This window comes from Lissotriton helveticus, chromosome 2_1 (assembly GCF_964261635.1).
Source record: "Lissotriton helveticus chromosome 2_1, aLisHel1.1, whole genome shotgun sequence".
Taxonomy (NCBI): Eukaryota; Metazoa; Chordata; class Amphibia; order Caudata; family Salamandridae; genus Lissotriton; species Lissotriton helveticus.
In genome coordinates this window covers 448,861,148-448,887,176 of record NC_136059.1, presented here as the reverse complement: position 1 = coordinate 448,887,176, position 26,029 = coordinate 448,861,148, and the positions used below count along the sequence as shown (strand labels likewise).

The window sequence follows — 26,029 nt, the reverse complement described above, 5'->3', positions numbered from 1 at the left end:
GTGAAGAGCCTAATCTGCCTGGGACTGGATCGAAGCTTACAAAATGGAAGGTCGCCCCAAGTCACGCGTTGGGAGGCAAGCAACCGGAGCTGGACATCTGGGGAAGCGATGGCACCAAAGATGGAAGGAGACAAAGAGACCTAGGTTCCAGAGACCCACGACGGAGAGAGCAGACGCATTGGAAGCCATGTCACTCATGATGCGAAGTAGAGGTACGTCAACTAAGAGAGATTCGGAGGCGAAATATGGGACTGAAGAATCAGACTCAGATGTGTTCCAGGCTGCCAGCGTCACTATGCCAACAGTGACTCCTCAAACTGCAGAAGGGATATTGGGCTAAGTGACTGCAATAGCTTTTTATTTCTCTCCTTTCCCTCTGCACTCTTCTTGCATGCTTTACTGGGCCAGATGGTCCTGGTTTTACTCTTTCGCACCTGATCCACCTTTTGGTGCTGGGATTGTGGTGACGAGGTAGAGTTTGCTGGGTGGGTGCACCCGGGCGCGGGTTGGAACGGCCAATCAAGGCTGTGAGGTTATGTTAGTTCAATTCCGTTTAGTTAGTCTTAACTAGCAAGCTGCCCTCCCCTGCAGGTCCTCATGCGGTCAGCCTTGGACCTTATCGACCTGGTGTAGGTTAGCACAATACAGTATCTTTGTCAATTTGGGCAGCTGACCATTGTCAATCCACTCATGGGGGGGGGATGGAGTTGGAATATTGGGTTTGTTGTTACATTGTTTTAGAAATAGGGGACCCCTATATATTTAATGAACCTGCTATTCCTTGGTGAAGTACAATCAATTTGGAAAAGGTCTATAGCTAAGTAGAAAAATAACAATAAATGAACGAAATTGCTAACCTAAAAAAAGAGATGAAAGAAGCCCACATGGAAAATACTAATCACCGAATTGATAGAAAAATAGTTAAATTTTATTATGAGTCAGTAAATTTGTTTTGTAATTTTTTGTTAAATTTCATACTGTTAGATATTTAGAGAATAATCGATTATAAATACAATAGCAACATAGAAATTCATAAAAAACATAATAGACATAGACATAGCATTAGACAAGAAAGACGATGGAGGCAAAGCGGTAGATAGGGACTACGCGCGTTTCGTCTTGTCAGCCTTGATCAGGTGACTGTCTATTGTAAGACAAAGAACGCCATGTGGGAAGGCGTCCAATGCAGATATAAGGTCTGCCTGCACCTTATACCTGCATCGGACGCCTTCCCACATGGCGTTCTTTGCTGCTCGAGGACCAAAATCTTTTTGTTTGCTGCTATGTGCAGATATCCTCGCAAGTTTGTATCTAATTTTTATGCCGGCCATTGATCGGTGCTCAGGTGCGGTGTTCAGATTATTGCCATCCATCTTCAGACGGATTTTGCGTCTTTATTTATATGCTCCATTATCACCTTTCGTTCATCTACATACCCATGAGAGGCTATCAGCGTGATTTTATTATCATCCCAGGAGCTATTGCCGTTGATGACTGGCTGTTTCCTCCTTTCTCTTTTAAATTGTGTTTTTTGTCTTGCAATAGACTGTCACCTGATGAAGGCTGACAAGCCAAAACGCACGTAGTCCCTATCTACCACTTTGCCTCCATCGTCTTTCTTGTCTAATGCTATGTCTATGTCTATTATGTTTTTTTATGAATTTCTATGTTGCTATTGTATTTATAATCGATTATTCTCTAAATATCTAACAGTATGAAATTTAACAAAAATTCACAAAACAAATATACTGACTCATAATAAAATGTAAGTATTTTTCTATCAATTTGGTGATTAGTCTTTTCCATGAGGGTTTGTTGTTACATGCAAGGATGCCTGGGTCAGTACTTCAATTAGACACTGTGGTAGGGGAGTTGGGGGGCATACTAGATGAGCTGATGGTGGAGAATGTGGGTTGGACTGAGAAGTTTAAACTCCTAACTTGGAATATCCGGGGTATGGGTTCGCCCTCAAAACGCTACAGTATATTGAACTATATTAAACGTAGGGGGGTGCATGTGGTTTTGTTGCAAGAGACCCACCTCACAGAGATGGAGGTTGCTAGACTATGCCGTGGATGAAGAGGGCAACTTTTTACAACCATTTATTCGGCCTTTTCAAGGGGAGTGCTTGTGTGGATCAGACCAGGGGTTCCTTTCAACTCACTCGGAAAATAATAGATACTGATGGGAGGTACGTTGTACTTAATGGTACTTTGAAAGGCAAGGAAATTACAGTAGGCAGTGTGTATGCCCCTAATCGTGAGCAGATTCCCTTCCTGGAATGACTCTCTGGAGCGTTAGCATGATTGTCCCACGAGAACCTGATATTGTGAGGAGACTTTAACTGTGTGTTCGACGTACAGTGGGATAGATGTACTCCTTCATTGTGGGTTACATTTGCCACCACTACAGCCAGAGAGCTCAGAAGTTGGGCCTCGGGATGGGACCTCCTAGACGTCCCATGGTCTCATGACAAAGGCAAAAGTCACAGCTGACGGTGTCCTTCTTAGTTTACCCTTGAAGTCTAAAAGTTATTCACTAATTTTATGGTTTCATGACATTCCTGAGTATTTTTCTGGGATTCATCACCACTAATAATGATTCCACTTATCCAGAGAGGGTGAAAGCACATATGCAAAATCGTTTTTCCTTTTACACCAACACCAAAATATCCATTCAATGCTGTAATATAAGGAAGTCTGTGCTAGTCTGCTCTAACAGGGACGAATATGGAGAAAATTAGGAAACACTCAGAAATATCTTTCAGGGTTTGTGCTTGAGCCTTAGCAGATACGTCTGAATTTATGGCCATTTATAGAAACATTCTAACGCACTGAAATCTATACAAATTGTAGATTTCTTTTTGCGCTCCCCCTTGTGCTCCTTTATTTATTTATGGTGTTTTATAAAGCAGGAACATGACCCAAGGGTATTCAGAGTGCTGTACATATCAATAGATAAACATAAACAAAGATCTGATACATAAAAAGAACATCTAATAAAAATATCAACTTTTAAAAACATCAGTAAGATATGGTATGTAGTAACAGAATTATCAATAGGCGATCTCTGTTCTTTATGCGCCGTTGAAATAGGTTCCCCAGGGTAGAATTCCATGATTCTGCTTTGCGTTGGTTTCGTTTCAGGAACCCAGGGGACAATGTTTGTGTGGGTTCCACTGGGCACTGATGCTCTTCAGCTCTGTATTAGTATGACAGGCATTGTTGCTGCCAATGCACCCAGGGGATGGGCTCATTGTAACTTTTGGGTCAATGGGTTAGACTGAACCTTGGGTGGTAGGAAGTTCCAAATCCTTGGTGCTGATCCAGAAAAGGAACAAGTGTAGGTTAATTGTTTTCTGAATCTGCGGTGGGGGTGGCGGTTTCTAGCCTGAGAGAGTTTGCGCTTCTGAGTGAGCAGTTCCCTCCTCAGATCTGGATATTTTCTGCCAGGTACCTCGGTTCATTACGCTGTAAGGCTTTATGCAAGAGGCAAGCAATTTTCATTTCAGTTCTGGCCTCGTGAGGGAGCCAGTTGAGAGTCCTGAGTGAAGGAGTAATGAGGTCAAAGCATCTAATGCTGGTTAACAGTCTAGCTGCTACATTGAGGGTCGCTTTTAGTGCAGCCGTTCTTGATCTGGAAAGACCCGAAAGAGTTGCAGAACCATATTCTAGTCTTGAGACCACTAATGATTGTACTGCTCCTGAGGACAATCCACATGGGTAGGGGAGAAGATTTGAGCATCACCCAAACCGTTTTTCTCCACAAGGAAAATATATTTCCATGTGGGGAACTTCTTCCCTTGCATCACCATGAAATTCAGAAGTGCTCTCTTTCCTTTGACACACTGGATGCATATACGGTACTGCCTCATGTTGGAGTAGCTTTAGGTATGTTCCACAGTGTGAGAAACCGGAAAAAAAATTCAGTACCTTGGTTTTAACTGGTCTTGGTAATCCAGAACACACTCTCTCCCACCCCAACCTAAAGTGCCTTCTGAGGAGCTTTGATGTTTGTAAGTATTAGCCCTGTAAATACAGATCTTGTGATTTATGTAAGTGGGTTAGTAATGTGCATATTAGTGGGCCGATTTGTCCGCCACCATAGAGTAGGAGGGAACCTCCGCATGCCCTGCGGAGTTCCCTCCTGTGCAATTAGGATGTTAATTAGGATAATTAACCTAGCCTTTCCCCCAGAGTATGCTATTTTTACTTTAAATCGGACGACTAGAGGTGGAGGCATTGCGATGGCCACCAAACGGTGTTATCCCTGCGAGTGGAAAGCCGCTGAACTTTTGGGGTGTGAGGGTGCCCTATTTAAAATAGCGTTTAGTCACCAGTTTACCTTCTCTGGTTTATTAATTTACCGGCCTCCGGGCTGTGACTCTGTTTTTAGGGCTGCTCTTCCTGAGTACATTAGTACAGAGGCACTAGGATGCGCAAATTTTAATGTTGTGGGAGATCTTAATCTCCATTTGGACTGCCCTTCTTTACCCTCTATTAGGAGCTTTCTGGCGGATCTTGAGGCTCTACAGCTCTCGCAGATGATTACTTTCCCCACACATAGAGGTGGTCATACTCTTGACCCATTCTTCACAAATCTAGAAGGATTCAGAGTTCTTGGTTCCTCCCAGTTGGTCTGGACAGACCACATGCTGGTGAAAATGGCATGCTCTTTGTCTGACTTTCCTTTTCTATCTCAGGACAGACTTATTCTTAAACGACACTGGAACAAATTAAGACTGGAGGATTTTTACCATCTGCTCGAGGAGGTTCCTTTAGGTCCGCTCACCGAGGTTGATTGTGGATACGACTCCTTCTGTGAGTGGATATCTGGTGCCCTCGATTCTCTGATTCCTATGTGTTGGTCCAAGTGTCATCGGAAGGAGCCGAGTCCTTGGTATGACACTTCCTTGGCATCTCTTAAGAGGGCCTGTAGACAGGCCGAAAGATTATGGAGGAAGTCGTACGACCCAGATCTGAAGATATGTTATCTGGCCAAGGTCAAGATCTACCACAGGGCAGTGTGTCAAACTCGCGCTTCCTTTTATGCTCAACAGTTTCAGAATTCTGCCAATCCCTCGAAACTTATTTTCAAAGTATTAAAGGACCTGATGGCGAAGAGAGCAACTGTAGTGGAAATATGCTCGGACTCACATTGTGAGGGTTTGGCCTCTTTCTTCCATGAAAAAGTGCAAGCCATCTATCGCACTTTTCCAACGGGTTCCCTGATGCTAGAGCAGGTTGGGCGCACCTTAGGTGAGGGGGAATGTCTTTCTATCTTACCCACAATACAGACAGGGGGAATAGGGTCCAAGGGAAATATTTACAGACCTGAACACAGTTATAATCCCTTACAAAGCACTACATACAAAAGTAATAACTGTGGGTCTCAGAAAACTCAAAAGGCTCTATATTCAAAACATGTCCGGTCCACTACATGACACGTTAGGACCCACCACTACATGGTATGGATACCCATCAGTTACGTATTTCGGATCGCCCATTGGTCATCATTTGGGCCAATCTCACCAAGTGGTCCATCCACACTGTGCCATCAGTGCACACAGAAATTAGTAACTGAATAAGCAGTGCACAAAGAATAATATGTGATAGTGAATTTAAAAATTGGATAGTGGGTGCAGAATATACTTTAATCAGGCGCAATCCACTTCCAAAATTAAAAAGAACAAAAGTGCAAAATATCAGTAGGTTGAACAAATATCTACTGCATGTATGGTAAGGTCTCTATCTTACCCCCCTTATCTCTGGAGGTGTTTGACTCTCTCAGCGCCAAAATCAAGTCTGGATCTCCGGCAGACCCACTGAAACCGGCCCAACTAAAGACCCTGGCGCTGGTTTGCCGTACCCCGGTGCTGTCCTTGATCAACCTGTCCCTCTCTTCTGGAGTGGTTCCCGTCAGATGGAAGCAGGCAGTAGTCACGCCAATTCTGAAGAAGGCGACCCTTGACCCCCTTAAACCTGAAAGCTACCGCCCTATCTCCCTTCTCCCTTGGGCCACGAAAATAGCGGAGGCCCATGTGAATGCCACTCTTACAGACCATCTTGGTAGGCTTAACATTCTCGACCCTACCCAGAACGGGTTCCGTGCGGGTCACAGCACGGAGACGGCCCTTCTCTCGATGGTCGAGCATCTGCGTTCCGTGCTGGATTCCGGTCGGACGGCGGCACTATTGTTATTAGATCTCAGTGCCGCCTTCGACACGGTCTCGCACGGGATTCTGATTTGAGGAGGTGGGCGTTTCTGGCTCCGCCTTGCACTGGTTTCGATCCTTCCTTACGGATAGGTCATTCCAGGTGGCGATCCCGCCCGGTAAGTCGTCATCCTACCCGTTAGACCAGGGAGTCCCACAGGGGTCATCACTGAGTCCCACCCTTTTCAATCTGTATGTGAGACCGTTGGCTGCGGTCGTCAAGCGGTGGGCCTGACCATGGTCTCTTACGCAGATGACACGCAGCTGGCGGTCACACTGAGTGGGGACTCAGACCTGGAGGCTCCCAGGTTCTGTGATGGTCTGCGGGAAGTGGCTAACTGGATGAATTCCAACTGTCTCCAGTTAAACACCAAGAAGACGGAGATTATGGTGGTTGGTAAACAGGTGGCTTTGTGGGGTGACAAATGGTGGCCTTGAGAGTTGGGTGTGACTCCCCTCCCAGCGGCAGAGATAAAAAACCTGGGGGTGTGGCTTGATCCTTCTCTGAGTTTCATCTGTCATACCAAGAAGGTGGCGGCTTCTTGCTATGGCATCATCAGAGGACTTCGACCCATCCTCAAATTCTTTGATGCACCCACAAGACAGCTGGTGGTCCAAGCATCAGTGCTGTCCAGGCTGGACTATGCCAGCTCCCTACTGGTGGGGGTTAACCAGTCAGAATTTCTGCGGCTCCAGCGGGTTCAAAACGCTGCGGCCCGACTGGTGACAGGTCTGCCTAGGCGGTGCTCGGTGTCCAATACCCTGCGCTCTCTCCACTGGCTCCCTGTGCAGCAGAGGATTAGATTCAAGGTTCTCTGCCTTGCATTTAAAATCCTCAAGGGTACTTCCCCACAAATCTTGGAGAAACTGCTGATCCCCTATGTCCCCTCTCGCACTCTTAGATCGCTAGGCCAGAACTTAGCAGTGGTCCCGCGTTTTAAGTTGAGCAGAATTGGTGGCCACTCCTTTCGAGTCCTGGCAGCGAGCTGGTGGAATTCTCTTCCTCCACAAATCCGGGCCATCGATGAGCTCCTTCAGTTTAGACGGGCTATCAAGACCTTTTTATTTGTTTAGCTCATCTGTTGTGTCTCTTCTCCTTTCTGCCCGCTTTTAATGCTGTGTTGTGTTTACCTTCTCAAAGCGCCAGGACGCCCCTTTGCTGGGGCAGCTGTGCGCGGTACAAATAAAAATAACATAACATAACATAACATGTGACCGCCACCCTGGCGGTCACAGCCTCTAGCTTCAAGCTGCATCCGCCGCAATGGTAAAAATGCATACATTGCATTTGTATGCAGAAAGCAGCAGGCACTCTGCGGTGCCTGCCGATTTCTGCATACAAATGCACGGGGGTACCATAGGTACCCCCCATGTGCACCCCCCACCCACCCTTCACCCAGGGGGCCCGCAATGGGCCCCCACAGTGAAGTTACACATGCTTTTCCATGGCGGAAAACCCGCCGCGGAAAAGCATTTTGCACAGCCCATCCTAATATGGTTGACGGTGTCTGAGAGACACCATCACCATATAAGAACTTTTCCGCCACGGTTGTAAGCCATCCGCGGCGGAAAAGCTGCGGACGGAAACCAGGACCCACAAGCCATCCTAATGTGGCGGTGGGTCTTTGGTGGGTCTGCAGAGGATTTTCCGCATCCTCCTGGCCGGCGGTAGCTTCCGCCGGCCCGGAGGATGCGGAAAATCCTCCATCATAATCAGCCCCTAGGTCTGCTTTTATTAACCAGGCTCAGTATGTGTGCCTATCCTTGGGTGACCTCACATGTTTAATGTTTCCCAGAACTACCAGAATGGTTCAGATCCTCGGGGACTGATCTACTGCTGAGTTTTACCTCCATCCACCTGAGCAGAGTAAGGAGGTCACCTTCTTAAGTTAGAACATACTTGCTGCCTGTATGTGTATGACCTTTGCATGTTAAAGTGATGGCTCAACTGAGGTGCTAGGTATACGCTACACAATGTAAATGATCTATAAGCCTGGGCAGAACCCCATTTACCCCCCCACCTTTTGTAGACAAACTCACAAGTACACTTTTTGCTTTCATATATCCCCACTGTGCTGAAACATATTGTTGTTTTGTAATTAAAGTACTTACATATTGCAGTGCGCAGCGGTTAAGACCCATCCATCTTTGATCAATGTCCCTCCACAAATGACGGGACGTTTATCCCTTATCAGAGCCATGTAAGGTCTGGAATGTGGGGCCACTTCAGTCCCACCAATGATTTCTGTGCATTGATCTGTGGAAAGCACAACCCAGTAAAAGATGGTTAAACTTCAGCAGTAATCTTCACAAAAGTGCGCTGCAACGAAAATGTCAACTTGTGGAAAAGTGTAGTGTCTGAGGTGAACAGTGAGAGCAAGGCTTAAACTGGGGACATCAAGGGCTTCCCAAATGAAAAGGGGGGGCCCTCGGCCCCCCCGCACGCATGGCGGCGCGGCGACCGCCTCACCCCCTCTCTCCTCGGGTCCTTCGACGGTGGGGGCGTGCCCTGGGGGCGCGGCCCACCGCCGATTGGCCGGCGCCCCTCCTGACCCGGAATCAATGGACTGGTTCCGGGTCGGGGGGGGCGGGCGTTAGGAGGGGCCATCCGGCCCCTCGGGAATAAGAGGTAGGGAGCGCCCAGGAGACCCCCTTGTCCCTGGACGCTCCCTCGCTGAACGTTGTGCCCCGCGTTCGGGGCTTCTTTGTTTTCTAATTTTCCCGCTTTTATATTTCAGGTTGAGCACTTCGAGGAGAGCGACATCGGTCTGGGATCGGCGTTGGACGCGAGGTAGCCGTGTTGGAGACTTTCCCCTGTTGTCTTCCTGCAGGGTTACAGGGTTCCCAGGACGTGGATCTCGCGCTGAGGGACGGAGGCTGAAGCCGCTTTTTGATCGTCGGTGCCGGAGGACGGAGGCTAAAGCCGCTTCCTGATCGTCGGTTTTTTCTTGTTGCAGCTTCAGGACTACTGAGCCAGCCGCGTCGCGAGAGGATTCCGCGGTAAACCTCCCACCGCCAGAGAGCAGCTAGAGGAGACCCGTTGAGCACTCGTCGCCGGTGTCCGGAGCAGCAGGGGAGCGGGCACGGGCCGCTGTGAGGTATTGTGCAGGGGGAGGAGGGCTGCAGCCAGTCGTGCGGAGTGGAGCTGGGCGGAAACTAACAGCGGGCACGATATCGCCGGTTCACCCGCATATACCGGGCAGGTAGTGCGAGCTGCGTGTTGGGGGGTTTCTTGTGCCGAACACGGGGCCGGGAATAACTGGGCAGCAATCAGTTCAGGAGCAGGGTTTCCCTCTAATTTAGAGCGGAGCGGGTAGGCGGATCGAGCTGTAACGAAAGGGTTGGATTCACACGAGGGACAGCGAAGCAGGCGCAAACAGGGCAATACTTGGAGGGGAGACCCGGATACATTTCGGACAAACTGATACAGGAAGTGTGGTTGTAATTTTACAGCAGTGCATTGTATTATGTGGGACTAATGGTGCTCTCCCAGGTATTAAGGACAATTTTATTTCAGGAGTCACCTGCCGCATGTTTCTGATGAATTGCAATATCATACAATTTGTGAAATTCAATTGTTTACTGGGGTGGAGTCCAAGAAGTGGGGTTTAATTGAAAGGCAATACACTGTATTGTGTGTAATTAACGGTGTTCTCCCAGGTATTAATAACAAGTTTATTTCAAGAATTAATGTGAAATCATTAGCTGTGGTACGGTGGAGCACAAGAAGTGGGGTTGAAATTTAAAGGCTTTGCCACAAGGTGTTAATGCTATTTTCCATTCCAGGCTTTTAGCGACATTATTGGTCCAATCCATTCTCCAGAGAGGACGTAAGGAGGGTAAACGCGCAGCCTGGTTGGGGAACGTGATCCAGACGGTTATCGCCGGCGAGTGCACGGGACTGGTCGGTAAGAGGGGTACGGGGGGCTAGCATTCATCGCTTCTGGTGGCCGCCGGGTGGGTCTACATTAGGTTTACTCACCCCCTTACATAAGCGGACAAGCCGCTAGTGTTGCGGTCGCCGTTGCATGGTGCTGAAAGCCCCCTGGTGACCCTCCATCTGAAAGGTACACACAGTTGACCTGTTGGGAACTAAGTAGGCAGCGGGTGTTTTTGGGGGTTAGCATCATGCCAGGTCCAAGGGGTGGAAGAAAGGGGTCCAACATGGAGGCTATGATGCGGGCTATGATGCGAGAGATGAGCGACATTAAACAACAGCTAGGACAAATTAAGGAGCGGGAAGCCCGGTTGGAGGATAGAGATGGCGAGGCACCGGGCCCGTCCGGGAGACCGGTCCGCAAGAGGGTGGCACCAGTGCCAAGAGGGGAATTTGTCACCCCGCAAGGGAAACCTAGGTCCAAGAGACCCAAGGAGGCGGTCCCCACCCCAGGCCCAGGGGATCCGTTACCCACCGCACCGCCCGCGGTGGTTCCACCCCCGCATGTGCCTACACCCATTATTTGAGGTCTGAGGGGGCGGGCATCATCCTATGGAGGTTCCCGCCCAGGGGGAGGGGCCTGCGGGCCACTCCCAGTACTCCAGGGGCAAGGTAATATGCAAAGGAGCGCGGGTAGGAGTAGTTCACGCTTTCCTTAGGCTGGTAGCCACCCCGCGCGCGTGGACTCATGACGCCACCGGCGCAGAGTAAGGGCCCTCCTTTAGTGGGTAAATGGAGTTTGGGGCGTAGACCGGGCAATTCCCGGGGTAACACTGCGCATGCGCACTTCTAAGGGGAAGGCGCAGCTTGTAGGACCTGACACCGGTAGTGACCCTGCCATATGGCCAGAAATGTACAAAAATCAAGATAGGATGTTTAGTTAAGCTAGGAACAAACTTGTATTAGAGTTTTGTTAAGGTCAGGCTCTCAAACTTGTTGATAACGATTGTATAACTGAATGTCCTGCTGATTTTTGTATTTCATTGTTGATTATGCAATTAAAACCTTTTAATTTCATACTTTAATAAATACGGCCGGGCGACTAGCGCCCGCCTTCCAAAAAGTAAACACGTCTCGTGTCCACGTTCCTTGGTGTTGGGTGCCGGATTGGGGGGGAGGCGGCAGCTAGTCGCTGACCATGTGCAGTCCACAGTCCTAAACTCAGTTTGGAGACTTTCTGATATTTGTACTTCCTCGCTTTTCACTCCATCCAGATACTGTTTATAGTGCTCCCTGGAACACATATGTAAGGAGACTCCCCCGATAGTCTTGCCCCTATGTGTTTTTGTACTGTTCGCTAGTTGCCAACAACCAGCATAACATTAAAAACATTGTGCAGTGAGATCACTTGATTAACATATACCATTGTATTCAGCCGATAAACAGGTCATGGTCTATATTTTGCATCTCTGAGGGGCCAAGAAGAAGCATTGGTGGGCATGAAGAGGCCTGGGGAGAGCAAAGGTTCATGACAATCTATTGTTTTAGAAAACAAGAAATTTGGGGAGTTGCGCGACCTCGCGAAACAGATGTCCACTGCTTGATAGCTCTCAGCAAACCCTGATTTATAGACGATTATAACGTCACATTTTTGACCGAGTTGTACCTGTTAAGTTGCTCCTCGAGGGCTAGGTAAGGCAGGAGTTATATGTTGATGTCATTCCTGGAACGTTTCTTATGCCTTTGTGAGGGTTTTTCATACTCCAGCATTTCACTGATCAGGCAAGTGTTCTGCTGCCGAAGCTTTTTCACGGGAGGGGCACTTCTTCACAGGAAAGGGAGCGGCTTTGGCCTAAACCAGACCCACAGTTAGTTTTAGCTGCTGCAGAGCCTCTTTTTATAGAACTTGTCACTTATTTCCTTCTTATCATCATTTTAAGCTGTGTTTGTCACTGTTTGCTGCTTATTTATTGTAATGGAAGGGAAACATGTGCAAGCTGCTTCTTACACACGCAAACAAAATATTTCTCCTCCACCAGTCAAGTCAAAAATTGTGGAGTCTGAGAAACCTTCTTTTTCTACAAGCTGTTTCTTCCAATACAGAAAATATTCCCTTGGAAATTAAAAAAAATCCCAAAGATATGGCAGGTCTCTGTCTGAAGGTTTCTGACAATGAAATTAAAATGCAGAATAATAAATCCGAAATTGATGGTTTGATGCCTCTCACAGCAAAAATATTACAGATGAGTAGTCTGTTTCTTGATTTAGAAAATCGTAATAGTACAACCTGCACATGACTAAGAACAATGGGGGCTTTGGTTTACTTGATTTACTTAGTTATCATAAGTGTTTATGTTAAAACAAAGTTCCTTTTGGTTTCAATAGCCACAGCCTTCTAATTCACCTTCATTACTTCTTGTGGAACAAAGTTTGATTTCGCCATTTCCTCTACCTGTTCTAATCACTATGACTAATTCATCTGCCTTGTTTAAAATATCTGTAATTTTAAAATTTACTAAATTCATATTTCATGATTTGGACATGATTTTTCAATCTTCAATTTCACATACCTTAAACCTATTGTTATGGTATAATCCTTTCATAAAGCTAGCTAAACATCCTACATTTTGGCAATCTTGGTTTAAGGCTGGTATTTTTTATTTAAAAGATATTTATCATAATAAAGCTTTTGTGACTTGTGATGAACTACGACAAAAATGTTCCTTGCTACCATTAGTTATTTCTAAAAATAAGCGCTTATGGAATTCAATCCTTGATTCATTTCCAAACGATTTTCCTCTAAAGGGTGCTTCAGATATAAAAATGTTCATTCACACAATTGCTTCATCATCACATTCAGGTTCTTGCGGCGCACCATGGGTGGCGGAGCAGCGGCGCAAAATAACTGGCGCATCCCTGGGGATGCGCCAGTTATCATAAATCTGCTCCTTAGATTCTCCTAACTGTTGGAATTGTAATATGAATGTAGGCTCTTTACGTCATATGCTTTATGAATGTAGTAGTGTTAAAAAAATTTGGGATGAGGTTTGGAGAATCATTACAAAAATATTTCCTATCACGGATAATATGTCATTTGACATAGTGATTTGTAAATCATCCTTACTACAACAAAGCTGTCTCTTTTATGTATGCATGCATGGTTGTCCTGGATAATATTTACCAGTAAAGGAGCTAAATTGACTTTGTCTGGTGTAATTCTTAATACTCCTAATTATCATTTATTTTTTAAGCCTAAGGATAATTATATAGATTTACATTTTTTTATATTTTCACTAATATCATATCTAACTGTTTTACCTTTGGATGGATTGATTTAATTTATTAGCTCTATTCTGTAGTAACTGAGCTGTCCTTTTAATTTGTTTCCCTTTTTTCAGTTTCCTTTCCTTTTTATTACCATTTTCCCATTTGAGACTGTATAGGTACTGTATTGAATTCATTTTTTTATATTACATTTGGTATTGTTATTAGCTTTCTTATTCTATGCTGTGCAATTCTATGTACCTCTTTAGTGCTCTTTTTTGTATGGTCTTTTGTTTCCTACTAAAAGCAATACAATATTTTAAACTAAAAGAAAACTAGAAACTTGGTCCAACTTTAACATTTCTAAAAATTTAAGTTATGTTCCTTTGATGTAGTCAGTTCTGAGGAATACATATTTTGTGTGGTCATGTTTATGTTGCTGAACGTTTTTGCATGGTAACAGCGACATAGGGTGAATCTGGGAAAAAGAATGCTTTTTTGAAATCTCTATGCCCAGAGGGTGCTTTAAGAAAGTGCTCAAAGCAAGTCCATAGATACAGATCATGCCCATGCCAACTGAACATGTCCTCAGGCCATGCTCAGCAAGTGCTGGGAGGAGGATCACAGGAACAAGACAAGGGTGCAGCTAACGCTCTTTACCTAGTGGCCAATGCCAAAGGGGCTCAGTCATGTTCAGCATTTATTGTTGGCATGGGTAACATGTACAGGCCCTTTCTGGAGTGCATGATTAGCGACTTTTGGCCATATTTACAAGCCCCTATTGACACAGGAATGTCACTTTTTCTGATGTTCCTATTGCGATAGGGGCTTCGCCTTACTACCTACTGGTGTCCCGGCGCTCCACCTACAGACAGCTTGTCCCTGGGAGAGAGTGAGCAACACGGACCTTACTGTGGCTTGATTACTTCATTCAGAAAACGGGCCAACTTTAACTGCCGGCCTGAACTGAGGCCAGTGACCGGCCGCTTCCCTCCCTGTGGTCTGCATAGCCAGACCTACACGCGCAAAAAATAATGTGAGCCGCCCTGATACCCGCAAGCTTCTGAAGCCTGACACCACGCCTTAAGTCCTGCTCTGCGCCTATTGCAGGTGTGAACACGATATACCTACGCCACGGCAATCTTTGTGCCCGCGTGCAGAATCTGTTTCCCAGTCCCTGTCCTGAAGAGAACCTTGAATACTTAGGTTCGAAACGCGTCGACAATACCACCCTGTGGCTACAACAAAGGGTGCCGCTAGGATGTAAATCATACCACCACTCTGTATCCTAGCCTCGCAACCCTATTTAACATTACACCACAGGCTTTTGTTGACAGGCAGGCTTGTTTTCGATCTCAACCCCGCCTGTCACTTAGTTTTTTCAATCTCTAGGACTGGTGCCCGTTTGTTTGCTTATGGACTAATCTCTGCACTGTATATAATTGCAATTTATTTGAATTATTATACATATGTTATTGTCTTTTGGTGTGTCTAACCAATTTTTTGTTTGATTCTTTGTTGTAAATTTGTAAATGTGTGCATTTGTAGATACTGTATATATGAACCTTTTGAATTGACAGTGGTTTTGTTTGTGCTTGTGTTTCAAAAAATTGCTGATAAAAGTAAAAAAGAAAAATAAACTTGTTTGGAAATTAAATCCAGTGGTCACATGGTACAGATTGACTGTGTGTCTGGGGAATTGTTTCACGAATAATCCTGTCCAGCCACCTTGTTCTGTTTTTCCTTCCAGCATTTATTGTTGGCATGGGTAACATGTACAGGCCCTTTCTGGAGTGCATGATTAGCGACTTTTGGCCATATTTACAAGCCCCTATTGACACAGGATTGTCACTTTTTCTGATGTTCCTATTGCGATAGGGGCTTCGCCTTACTCACTAGGCAGCGTTAAGCCACTTAATGTTGCTTAATGCTGCCTTGTGAATAAGGATCCCTTTCACGCTACACTTAGCGTGAAAGGGGTGGGCAATAGGTGTTGCGGTGGGCATTCCGCCGCAACCCCCATTGATTTTGACGCTGCCACATATATCTTTATAGAAACACTGGTTAAAAAAATGGCCAAAAGAATGGTCCAAGGGAGATGCAGGGTGTTGCGCCTGAACAGGAAATAATGTCACTAAATAAGGGAAGGCAATTAATGCTGAAGGGAGCAAGGAAGTGTGTGACCTGGGACACGTTATGATCACGATAATGGTAGTTTATTTGAGATAGTATGCAGAGAATAATACTCTTTAAGGTGCTCACATAAAAAAAAGTGACAACAAGCATGAGGTGCTCAGTGAGAGTGACTTTAAAATATGTAAATCCCATTGACAACACACTAGAAAACTCCTTATGAAAGAGATTTAAATAAAGTATTAGAAGTTCTGGTTGTAAGGGGTCGATGACGTTTTGATCTCAGTTAGTTAGAGATCATCTTCAGGACATAGCATATGAGAGCAATCCGAATCTATAAGAGATATTACATAGTATTAGGGTAACGTTCTGATCATGCAGTATTAATTCATACTACAGCTGGAGAAAAACAGCGGCGTGCAAGCACCTCACGTGTCCAATTAGCAACACCCCTGCTTCAATTAGCTGCTGCACACTTACGTACACTTAAAGATGAATCACATTGCAATACAGGGCTTAAGCCCTGTAGCGGCGTGCAAGCACCTCACGTGTCCAATTAGCAACACCCCTGCTTCAATTAGCTGCTGCACACTTACGTACACTTAAAGATGAATCACATTGCAATACAGGGCTTAAGCCCTGTAGCGGCGTGCAAGCACCTCACGTGTCCAATTAGCAACACCCCTGCTTCAATTAGCTGCTGCACACTTACGTACACTTAAAGATGAATCACATTGCTTGAAGGACATACCAGTCTAAGTGGGACATTGGAGAATTAATTAGGAATCAAAAAAATATCATATTAAAGCGATGTGATCTAGACATAGTGCCGCGATAAAGGCAAACTAAGATTCAACCTTAAATTCAAGTGAAGTGACATACTTGATGAATTTTACCAGTGAATAGATTGAACTAAACATAATGAATTAAAAAGAAAAGATAGTTAAATCAGGGCGCGTGGGACAAACGAGAGAAAAGAATCATAGAGAGGTGCCAAGTAGCAGTGTGTAAATCTAAAACTTACTCCAAAAACTTGATCAAGGGGCAGTTGCAAGAAGAGTAACTGCAATGAGGACGGTCTCTGAATCGGGAGCGCTTAGACATTAGATCAAGTAGGTTATGTACCCGGGCGGATAAGGCAAAATGAAAAACAACTATTTACAATTCCTCCTGATTCTAAGGATTTGGCCAGATGGTAGACCATCTCTGAGTGCTCGGGGTGTGAGCTATTGTACTGAAGTAAAGTATTATGTTCAGTTGGCTTTCTGAACAGGGTGGTATATAGTGCTCCATCCAGATTTTTGAGAGTGATGTCCAGATAGTCAATGTGGGTGTTATTGTAGTTTTATGTGAATCTGAGGTCTGATTGGCTGTTGTTTAGCCAAGAGCAGAAGTCTTGTAATTCTGTACGGTCACCTAGCCAAATCATGAAGACATCATCGATATACCTCCGCCATATTCGAATACTCTCCAAAAAACTGACTGATAGCGGCTACCCCAGATGTCTGGTCAAATGCTCCATGAAAAGTGCATGGTACTCACACTGAGAATTTTTGCTTCAACCTAAAGAAAAGACACCCCTCTCCAAAATCACATGTGAGACCACATATTGTCCAGTGAGTAATAAACTTACTAAGATGATAAAAAAACACTGGGCAGTCTTTGCACCCCTTGAATTGACTGCAGGTACCCCAAAGTTCTCCTTTAAAAGGGGCCGCAACATTAGGGATCACCTGGTTAGAGTTCACAAACCTGCACGCAAGGACAACTCCCCCCCAATCGTACCTTAGCTTACCCCCTGTGCAAGGGCACTACAAATGTAATAATTGTTTGCCATGTGATTCCGCTATGAACACCAAAGTATTTGAATATGGTGGTTTAATACACCCTCTAAAGTCATTTTCCAACTGTAATTCACAAAATGTGATTATTTGCATTGATTACCCATGTAAAATGCTATATATTGAACAGACTATCCAGAAAATAAAAACAAGGATTTCGCAACATAAGAGCTGGATTTGCTACAAGATTAATACAGCAAACCTTGTTGAACATTTCCTGCAACCGGATTTAAAATGGCTAGTAATTGAAAGTGTATGCCCCAACTGCAGAGGCGGTAGTCTACAACAGGTCCTCAACAGATTGGAATGTAAATGGATCTTCAACTGCTGGTCCATTGAGCATGGACTAAACTCAATGGATGAACGGAATGCTTTTATTTAATCACTGGACATATATGAGACACATAATAGGTGTCTCTCACATCAGCTCTGCCAACAAAACTATTTTCACTATACATCGCATGCAATAGCTCTACTATGACGCTGCTAACTGTATCAATGGTAATTTCACTGGTTGCTATCTGTAATCCCTTGGATTTAAGCAGCTTAGGTGTGCTGTTCTTTTACAGAATTCTATAGAATCGTCGTTAACATTGCGGTCATTATGTATCCTTTTATTAATTTGTCCAAGTAACTTCAGGCATAATTGTGTTTGGTTTTGCTCTAATTGTACATATATCATCGTATCTATCTCTCCATACTTAATACCTCCTCTTTTTCTAAACTCACTACGAGTTTCAAAACTTTCTACACTTTCTACGAGTGTCACCAATACAGGGCTTACGACCCTGTAGCGGCGTGCAAGCACCTCACGTGTCCAATTAGCAACACCCCTGCTTCAATTAGCTGCTGCACACTTACGTCCACGCAGACATTCCTATTTATAGCCCATGAAACTCTCAGTGCAGCTACTTTCACTTATTGTGCCTCCTTCGGAAGCGAGGAACATTTCCTGCTCCTCTCTTCTCAGACTGAGTTCGGCGGTCTCATAACAAAGTGCTCAGCTCTCCTGACAGATCCCTTCACCCCTAGCGTGGTGTCAATCCACTATCCTGATGGCTCCCCCTGTTTCTTTCCCTAGGTTACTCTTGAAACGGAAGGATTTAATTAACTGGCTATCCTCCATTGATCAACAAAGCCATGTTGCTTCCAGGATTACAAGGCTAATTAAGTAAGTCTTCTTTCCACGCGCCTTCTGACACTCTGCCTACACCCGCACTCCAATTATTCCCCTATTCATTTTTTTCAGAACCTATTCATAAATAATTTTCCGCCGCCCTTGTTCCAAGCACTGGCACCATGAATATCCCGCAATTCCCTTGCTGATGACACACACGCCGTAAGTGCAGGCACCTCCTCCGAATTATTCCTGCATGTATACGTGACTCTCAATAGCCCTGCTTGGTTGTTTTTCATTTTTCCTTAGCCGCCCAGGTACACAACCTACTTGGACTAACGTCATCCCCAGCACTCCCGGTATAGAGACCTTCCTCATTGCAGTTACTCTTCTTGCAACTGCCCCTTCATCAATTTTTTTGAGTAGGTTTTAGATTTACACCCCACTACTAGGTGCCTCTCTATGCTTCTTTTCTCTCGTTTGTCCTGCGTGCCCCGATTTAACTATCTTTTCTGTTTAATTCATTATGTTTAATTCAAGCGATTCACTGGTTCAATTCATCAAGTACGTCACTTCACCTGAATTGAAGGGTTGAATCTTAATTTGCCTTTATTGCGGCACTATGTCTAAATCACATCATTTTAAAATCATTTAAATCTAAATCACATCGTTTAAATATGTTGTTTTTTTTATTCCTAATTAATTCTCCAATGTCCCACTGATACTAGTATGTTCTTCAAGCAATGTGATTCATCTTTAAGTGTTTCCCTGGGAGTTTTTCTCCAAATGTAGTATGAATTAATACTGCATGACCAGAATGTCACCCTGATACTATGTAATATCTCTTATAGATTCGGATTGCTCACATATGCTAGGTCCTGAAGATGATCTCTAATTTACTGAGATCGGAAAGTCGTTGACCCCCTACTACCAGAACTCCATATTCTTTATAAAAATCTCTTTCATAAGGAGTTCTCTAGTGTGTTGTCAATGCGATGTACATATTTTAAAGTCGCTCTCACTGAGCACCTCACGCTTGTTGTCACTTTTTTTTATGTGAGCACCTTAAAGAGTATTATTCTCTGCATACTATCGCAAATAAACAACTGTTGTTATCCTGATCATAAAGTGTCCCTGGTCACACATTTCCTTGCTCCCTCTGGTATTAATTGCCGTCCCGTGTTTAGTTACATTGTCCCCCGTTCAGGTGCAACACTCTGCAATCCCCCTTGGACCATTCTTTTGGCCATTTTTTTCAACCATTGTTTCTATAAACATGAATCCACCCCGGGTTCTATTATTGGGGTATCCTTGTTTTTCACTTATGCTGACACATATATGGCGTAAATATGGGGCAGCGCAAAATTAAGACCAGGGAAAACCTGGTCTCACAATGTCTAAACAAGACATGTCTCTATTTTTTTCTCTATTTTTTGCTGGTTCTATGTGTGCTGCATTTCGGAGCACACATAGAAAGAGCAAAACACCATGAATGATTGTTTATCTGCATGAAGGCGTCCCGGACATAAACAATCAAAAAAAAATGACGAATTGCAACTTCTATGTGTGCTTCTATGTCAACGATCAAGAATCCTGCACAGTATTATGCAGTACTGCTTTCAATTCCAATTTCCCTATTTCAAAAACAGTATTAATAAAGACCTAATAACAGGCTATGGAGTGTTGGTGACATTCATAAACCACTCAGGCTCATGGTTGATCATCTTGCCACCAGAACATCCTCACTCCCTCACCCCCATTGGTATTGTTGGACCGAAATAAACAGTTCCCTGTTACACACATACCTCTTACTGACAGATAATTATTATTACAGTGCAGTAACTAAAGTTAAGTTACACTTTCCACAAGGTTTTGCAAAATCCCCTGTGGTTCTAACATTTTGAATCTCTCCCAAATTTTAAATAGCCTCGTAGGATGTTCATTTTCTTACACGTTCAGTTTTCTGCACATTGCTCAGGTATTTCATAGATATACATTTACATTTCTAAAAGTTTTTGCATCAAATTTCATAAAATTTGACTGCTCGTTGTTTGTGTTATATAAAGAAGTTGGTACACAACCTACTTAATTAACTCTATGGAACAATTGAACTTGCTCTAATGATTAACGCACAAACAATTGTAAATGGTGTCTAACCAATGTACACTTTAACCAACAAAGTTCATTATTACCTTCAAATGACAATTGCAGCAATATATATATATATATATGTGTATCAATGAATGTACATTCACAGAACTAAGGGGCTTATTTATGACCTTTTGCGTCACTTTTGCGTTGCCGGTGCATCACTTTTTGTGACGCACCTGCGGCGTTTAAAATGTGCCTTGTTGCACCATATTTACAAAATGACGCATCTAGGTAGATGCATCACTTTTTGTAAACCCCTGCACCACATTATACCTCCGCCATGTATATTGTATGCAAGGGGGGCGTTCCGACGCAAGAAAGGGTCATGGAACTGACGCAGTAAAATCTATAAGATTTCACTTCACCACTTCTAGGACGCAAATGCGTCAATATCTTACGCCTGCCCCATGGCAGGCGTAAGACTGATGCAGGCACATGTCACACTTTTGTGACACACTCCAGCAATGCATAATTTTGTACCTACAGATACCTCAGAAATACTGATGTATCTGTTACTCCTTGCTACATGATGCGTCATACTGTAAATATGATGCATCACTGGTGTCGCAAGGAGGGGGTAATGAAAAGTGAAGAATCGCTGTTTTCTCGCAGTGATGCGTCACTTTTCATAAATGAGGCCCATAGACTAAGGTGCATATTTACAAGCCCCTTGCGCTGCTTTTGCGCCTCCGTTGCATCACTTTGTGATGCAGCGGCGGCGCAATAGATGCGCCAAGGTGCGGGGTATTTACAACGTGACGCATCTGGGAGATGCATCACGTTGTAAAGCTCTGCGCCAGAAGGAGGCGTTCCTGCGCGGGGGCGGGGGGCGTTCCGGCGCAGGAACGCCTCCTGAAAGTGGCTGAGTGAAATCTACAAGATTTCACTCAGTCATTTTGGTGCCCATGCTGTGTCAAAACCCTGCGCCTGCTTGAAGCAGACGTAAGGATTGACGCAGCATTGGAATAATAGTGCCCCCCGAGCATTGCTGGAGCTGCGTCGTGCTTGCGACGCAAGTCCAGCAATGCGACACTTTTACGGCACAGATGCGTGACGCATCTGTGCCGTTTTTGCCCCATGGTGCGCCGCATTGTAAATGCAGCGCAACCATGTTGGCGTAGGCATGGCGCACAATAAGTGGCCCATCCCTGCTGATATGCAGGGATGCGCCACTAATTGTAAATATGCCCCTAACTATATGGACTGTTCACTGTGCACAACATAACTCACTGTCTATCATTTTATACAAAGTTTTCAACTGGTGTTGAGGGTAAAATGGGTGCAAATATCAGCACTTGAAATACAGCTCATAGGTATTGAAATAGAAGTAACGGTGTTTTTGGGGAAAGCTTACAACACTTTGAGGAAAGCATACAGATTCCTATATAAAATTAGTAACAAATTCAGAATGCTCATCAGTACACAACGAAACATAATTTTTGTTTAGCTTTTTGAGTGAAAAAAGTAATTGCAAGTAAGGTCACACGTCCTGTACCAACTAGTAAGTCTTCTTTAGTAAACAGAGTAAACGCTCTTTTAAGATTGACTCCGTGCAGAGTGATAGTACTGCATGTGTCAGTGTGTCACACCGTGAAAATATAAACTTCGCGAGATTTTAATCAAACAATGCAGTTGGTCAGTGCTGTTATATTCTAGCATAATGTGCAGAGAAGGTGTGTGAGTATGTATGTGTGCCTGCATTTGTGTATGTCTATCAGTGTGCACACGTGGGTGAGAGTGGGTGTGAGTGAGCATGGTTGAATGAGCATTTTTGTATGCTTGATAGTGCGTGTGCATGAGTACGCATGTGTGCACATTGTGCATAGGTACGAATACACGTGGGTGTGGCAGACGGCATTCGTGCGTGCTTTCAAGAAATGCTCACCTCCAGGAATGATCAGAAATACAAGGGCTGCAGAAGCGGCAGCGAGGCTGACTGAAAGACGCATCCTTCCGGACCTCTCTTCTGCCCTCGGGGCGGCAGGTACCCTCAGTTATAGAGCTCAGGGCATGATGTGCTGCGGGTTTTGGTTAACTGCGTTGGTGACTAAAGCATCACGAACGTTTCACGGCGCGGTTTCGTTCTCAGCCTCGCGCCCTGTGGCTTTGCCTAGCGCTGATGTGGGCCAGAAGGACGGAAGGTAGGCAGAAATATTGCTCACTGACTGGACAGTCATGCAAGCTGGAGATGCCGTGAGGGCGCATGGATGCAAATTACTGGAAATGGGGACCCTGAGAGCCTCATTTATGGGGCTTTGGCGCAGGGCAGTGGAGCAAGTCAGCTTGCTGAGCTGCTCTACGTCAAAATGAAAGAGCAGGAATGCACCGTATTTATCCAATACAGCGCATTCCTGCCCCCCCCTACCATTTTGAAACAAAGAGGAGTTGGGCCCAAAGAACCACACCCAAACCGGGCCTCTATATTCGTTTCAAATAACAGGTGTCTGGGTGTAGGGTTTAGAATATAGACACTTTAACAAAAAAAAATCAACTAGTTTGGTGTTTTTATTACACCTACAGGAATGAATCGAAGTTTGTAATAGACTTTCAACATTTAAAGCATGTCAAGAGCAAGAAGAACACATAGTTAAAAGACAATGAACAAAACATGAATAGCAAACAATTGACTCAAGACTACTAAGAAAAATTAATACACAAAATTAATACACAGCACATGAAATGAAAAGACCAGTCCTACAATTACGCAAAACAAAATGGTGGCACAGAATTTTTACAATCCTTTAGACTGCAACCTGACAACATCAGCTATTCATGTAAATTATGATTACAGCTGGCTGATTGCCCTGTTTGTACACTATGTGACTTAGTGTCTCAGAATAGGAATTGTGACTCGCCGGGTCGGGTCGACACGATTCGGAACACCTATTTTGTTTTAGGGTTCTCCTCAGGACCGGGACTGGGTCAAACACTGAAACATATATAAAGGTTGCGAAAAAGTATATCAGATATAAGTCCCAAATGTAAAATTACCCTACTTGCCATTAGAACAGTGGGGGGTATATCCTTACCAATCAAGATTCTAAGGTGAGCACAGCCGTGGTCGGCCAATGTTGGCACAAATGACCATATTTTGATTAGGAATATCTGAAAAGGTAGAGAGCAAATTTTTGCTTGTGAGATAAACAGCGGGGGCCTCTATATGAAAAGTGACGCATTGCTGCGTGAAAACAGCGATGCGTCACTTTTCATTGCGCCCTCCTTGTGACACCAATGATGTGTCATATTTACAGTATGACGCATCATTGCGCAAAGAGTTACAGATATGTCAGTATTTCTGTAAAGTGACGCAACTCCAGCAACGTGTCCTTTCACATGGGGTAAGCCCCATGTGAAAGGGCCTGCATCAATCTTACGCCTGCTGTGAGGCAGGCGTAAGAAAATGACGCATTTGCGTCCTAGAAGTGGCACTGCGTCACTTCTATGACCCTTTCTTGCGTCAGAACGCCCCCCTGCATACATTATACCTGGCGCAGGTATAATGTAGCGCAGGGGTTTACAAAGTGACGCATCTACCTAGATGCGTCACTTTGTAAATATGGTGCAACAAGGCACATTTTTTACGCTGCTGGTGCGTTACAAAAAGTGACGCATCGGCGGCGTAAAAATGACGCATGGCCTCATAAATGAGGCCCTGGGGTGTTTCAATGGCCTCTATTGAAATGGCACACACGACTTGTGGACAATTGTGGACACGACGCAGTGAGTTTGCGTGTGTTGACACTAATGTGCGTAATAAAAGCGACTTGCCTCATAGGAAGGTAATTCGAACCCCTTCGGGCGTGCACAATTTCTGTGGCTGCACGGACCTGCATTAAACATACGCGAGTGTAAGCGACCTGTGTAGTGAAACAAAGAGCATCGTGTCGGCACTAATAGAGTGGCTGCGAGCTCAACATGAAGTCTTGTGTTGATTGACAAAGTGATTACTGGCAGTCACTCACTGATTATGTTTGTGTGAAGGGAGCATCTGATGGAGGAAAGCTGTGGGTTTCTTATGTTCCGACGGGCAACCTGTAATATAAACGCACTTGTTGGAACTTTTTACTAAAGCATTGTGTCAACGCTTTTAAGAAACTATGCTGTTGGAGTATGACTCACATTTGTAGCAGGAGTGCCTTGTACAACTTTCTGCATTTTCAGCGGGTGGTCGTTAAGACGATTCCTGTTTAAGAATAGATAAGTGGAGTTTTAGCGGTTAAGTGTCGCCTACGAGCAGCAGTCTCTGTAATGTCCTGTTACTTACCCGTAATATTCATTACTCCGAGTCGTAGACCTCCCCGTCACAGTCCTTAACGCATGAGCAATAGCTCCCCCCACAGAACTCCCAAGCAAAACTCCCTTAGCCCTTCCCTATCCTCCAGGCCACTCCCACATCCTGTGGCTCATAACCCCTGACCTACTGCAGCACATCCTGTACCACCATGCAGAAGAAGCCGAACAGGGAGGGAGGGATGGGAACCAGGACTGTGACAGGGAGGTCTACGACTTGGAGTAATGAATATTACCTGTAAGTAACCGGACATTACCTCCTCGTCAGACCTCCCGTCACAGTCCTTAACGCATGAGCAGATACCAAAGCAAGGATCGGCTTCACCAAAAAGCAGGAAACAGACTTCAACAGCACAAGCTGAAAGTCACCCCACCTGAACAGACCGCAAGCCAGCGTCCCCGAAAACAGTAGACCCCGACAGGCCCACAACCAATGAAAATGGGACAAAAGGACACGCGGAGAACTGCAAGCAGCAGACCCATAGGGATCAGACAGAGATGCTCCCCGAAAACCAGCACAGGAAGGAGTCCCCGCACCGACCAGCCACACACTACACCCCCAGAGCCCACCACAGCCACCGACCGAGAGGTGCACCAGAGGGCACCAGATCCCATCCATGCTAGGCAAAGGCCACAAAAAGAGAAGTCACCCCACAAAAAGGGGAGCACGAACCAAGGACACAACAAGAGCCTGAACAATATCCAAACAGTGCAGTCGCACCACAACCTCCGAATGAGGAGTAGGACAGAACACAGGCAGAACCAGACTGTCCGCTTAGGCCAAAAAGGAGGGACCCCGGGAACAAAGGAAGGAACAGATCTGAGAACCAGCAAGAAACGCCAAAAAGGGCTCACAACAAAGCAAGGAGCCCAACACCCCAGGTCAAGGCAAAAGCAACAAGGAAAACCAGTGGGATCGGCAGAAACACAGAGACCCCGTCGCCAGAGGCTCCAAGGGAGCTGACAGGAAGCCCACAGCATCCAACGGAAGATCCCAACCAGGCGGAAAGGACAGGATCCTGGGACAGAAGAGGAAACAACACCTCAACAACTGTTACACCAAAGAACAACAGGTGCAGAGGCCAGACCCCGAAAGGCTCACATCGCCGCCCACCGAGCCCAAAGGAGGACACAACCAGACC

At 45.1% G+C, this 26,029-nt stretch overlaps 1 protein-coding gene across 2 annotated transcripts in view; it reads right to left on the bottom strand.

Moving 5' to 3' along the window:
- Window positions 1-22,905, bottom strand: part of LOC144818042 (granzyme A-like) — a 150,695-nt gene extending 127,790 nt beyond the window's left edge. The window contains exons 1-2 of one of the 2 annotated variants that reach the window (XM_078675078.1): window positions 22,483-22,905; window positions 8,327-8,471 (exon numbers count right to left, since the gene is read on the bottom strand). In XM_078675078.1, the coding sequence (XP_078531204.1) occupies window positions 8,327-8,471; window positions 22,483-22,546 (209 nt within the window). In that variant the 5' untranslated portion in view covers window positions 22,547-22,905. The remainder of the gene's footprint in view (window positions 1-8,326; window positions 8,472-22,482) is intronic. The other variant, XM_078675080.1, reaches the window with a different exon arrangement.
- Between the last annotated feature and the right edge of the window lie 3,124 nt (window positions 22,906-26,029).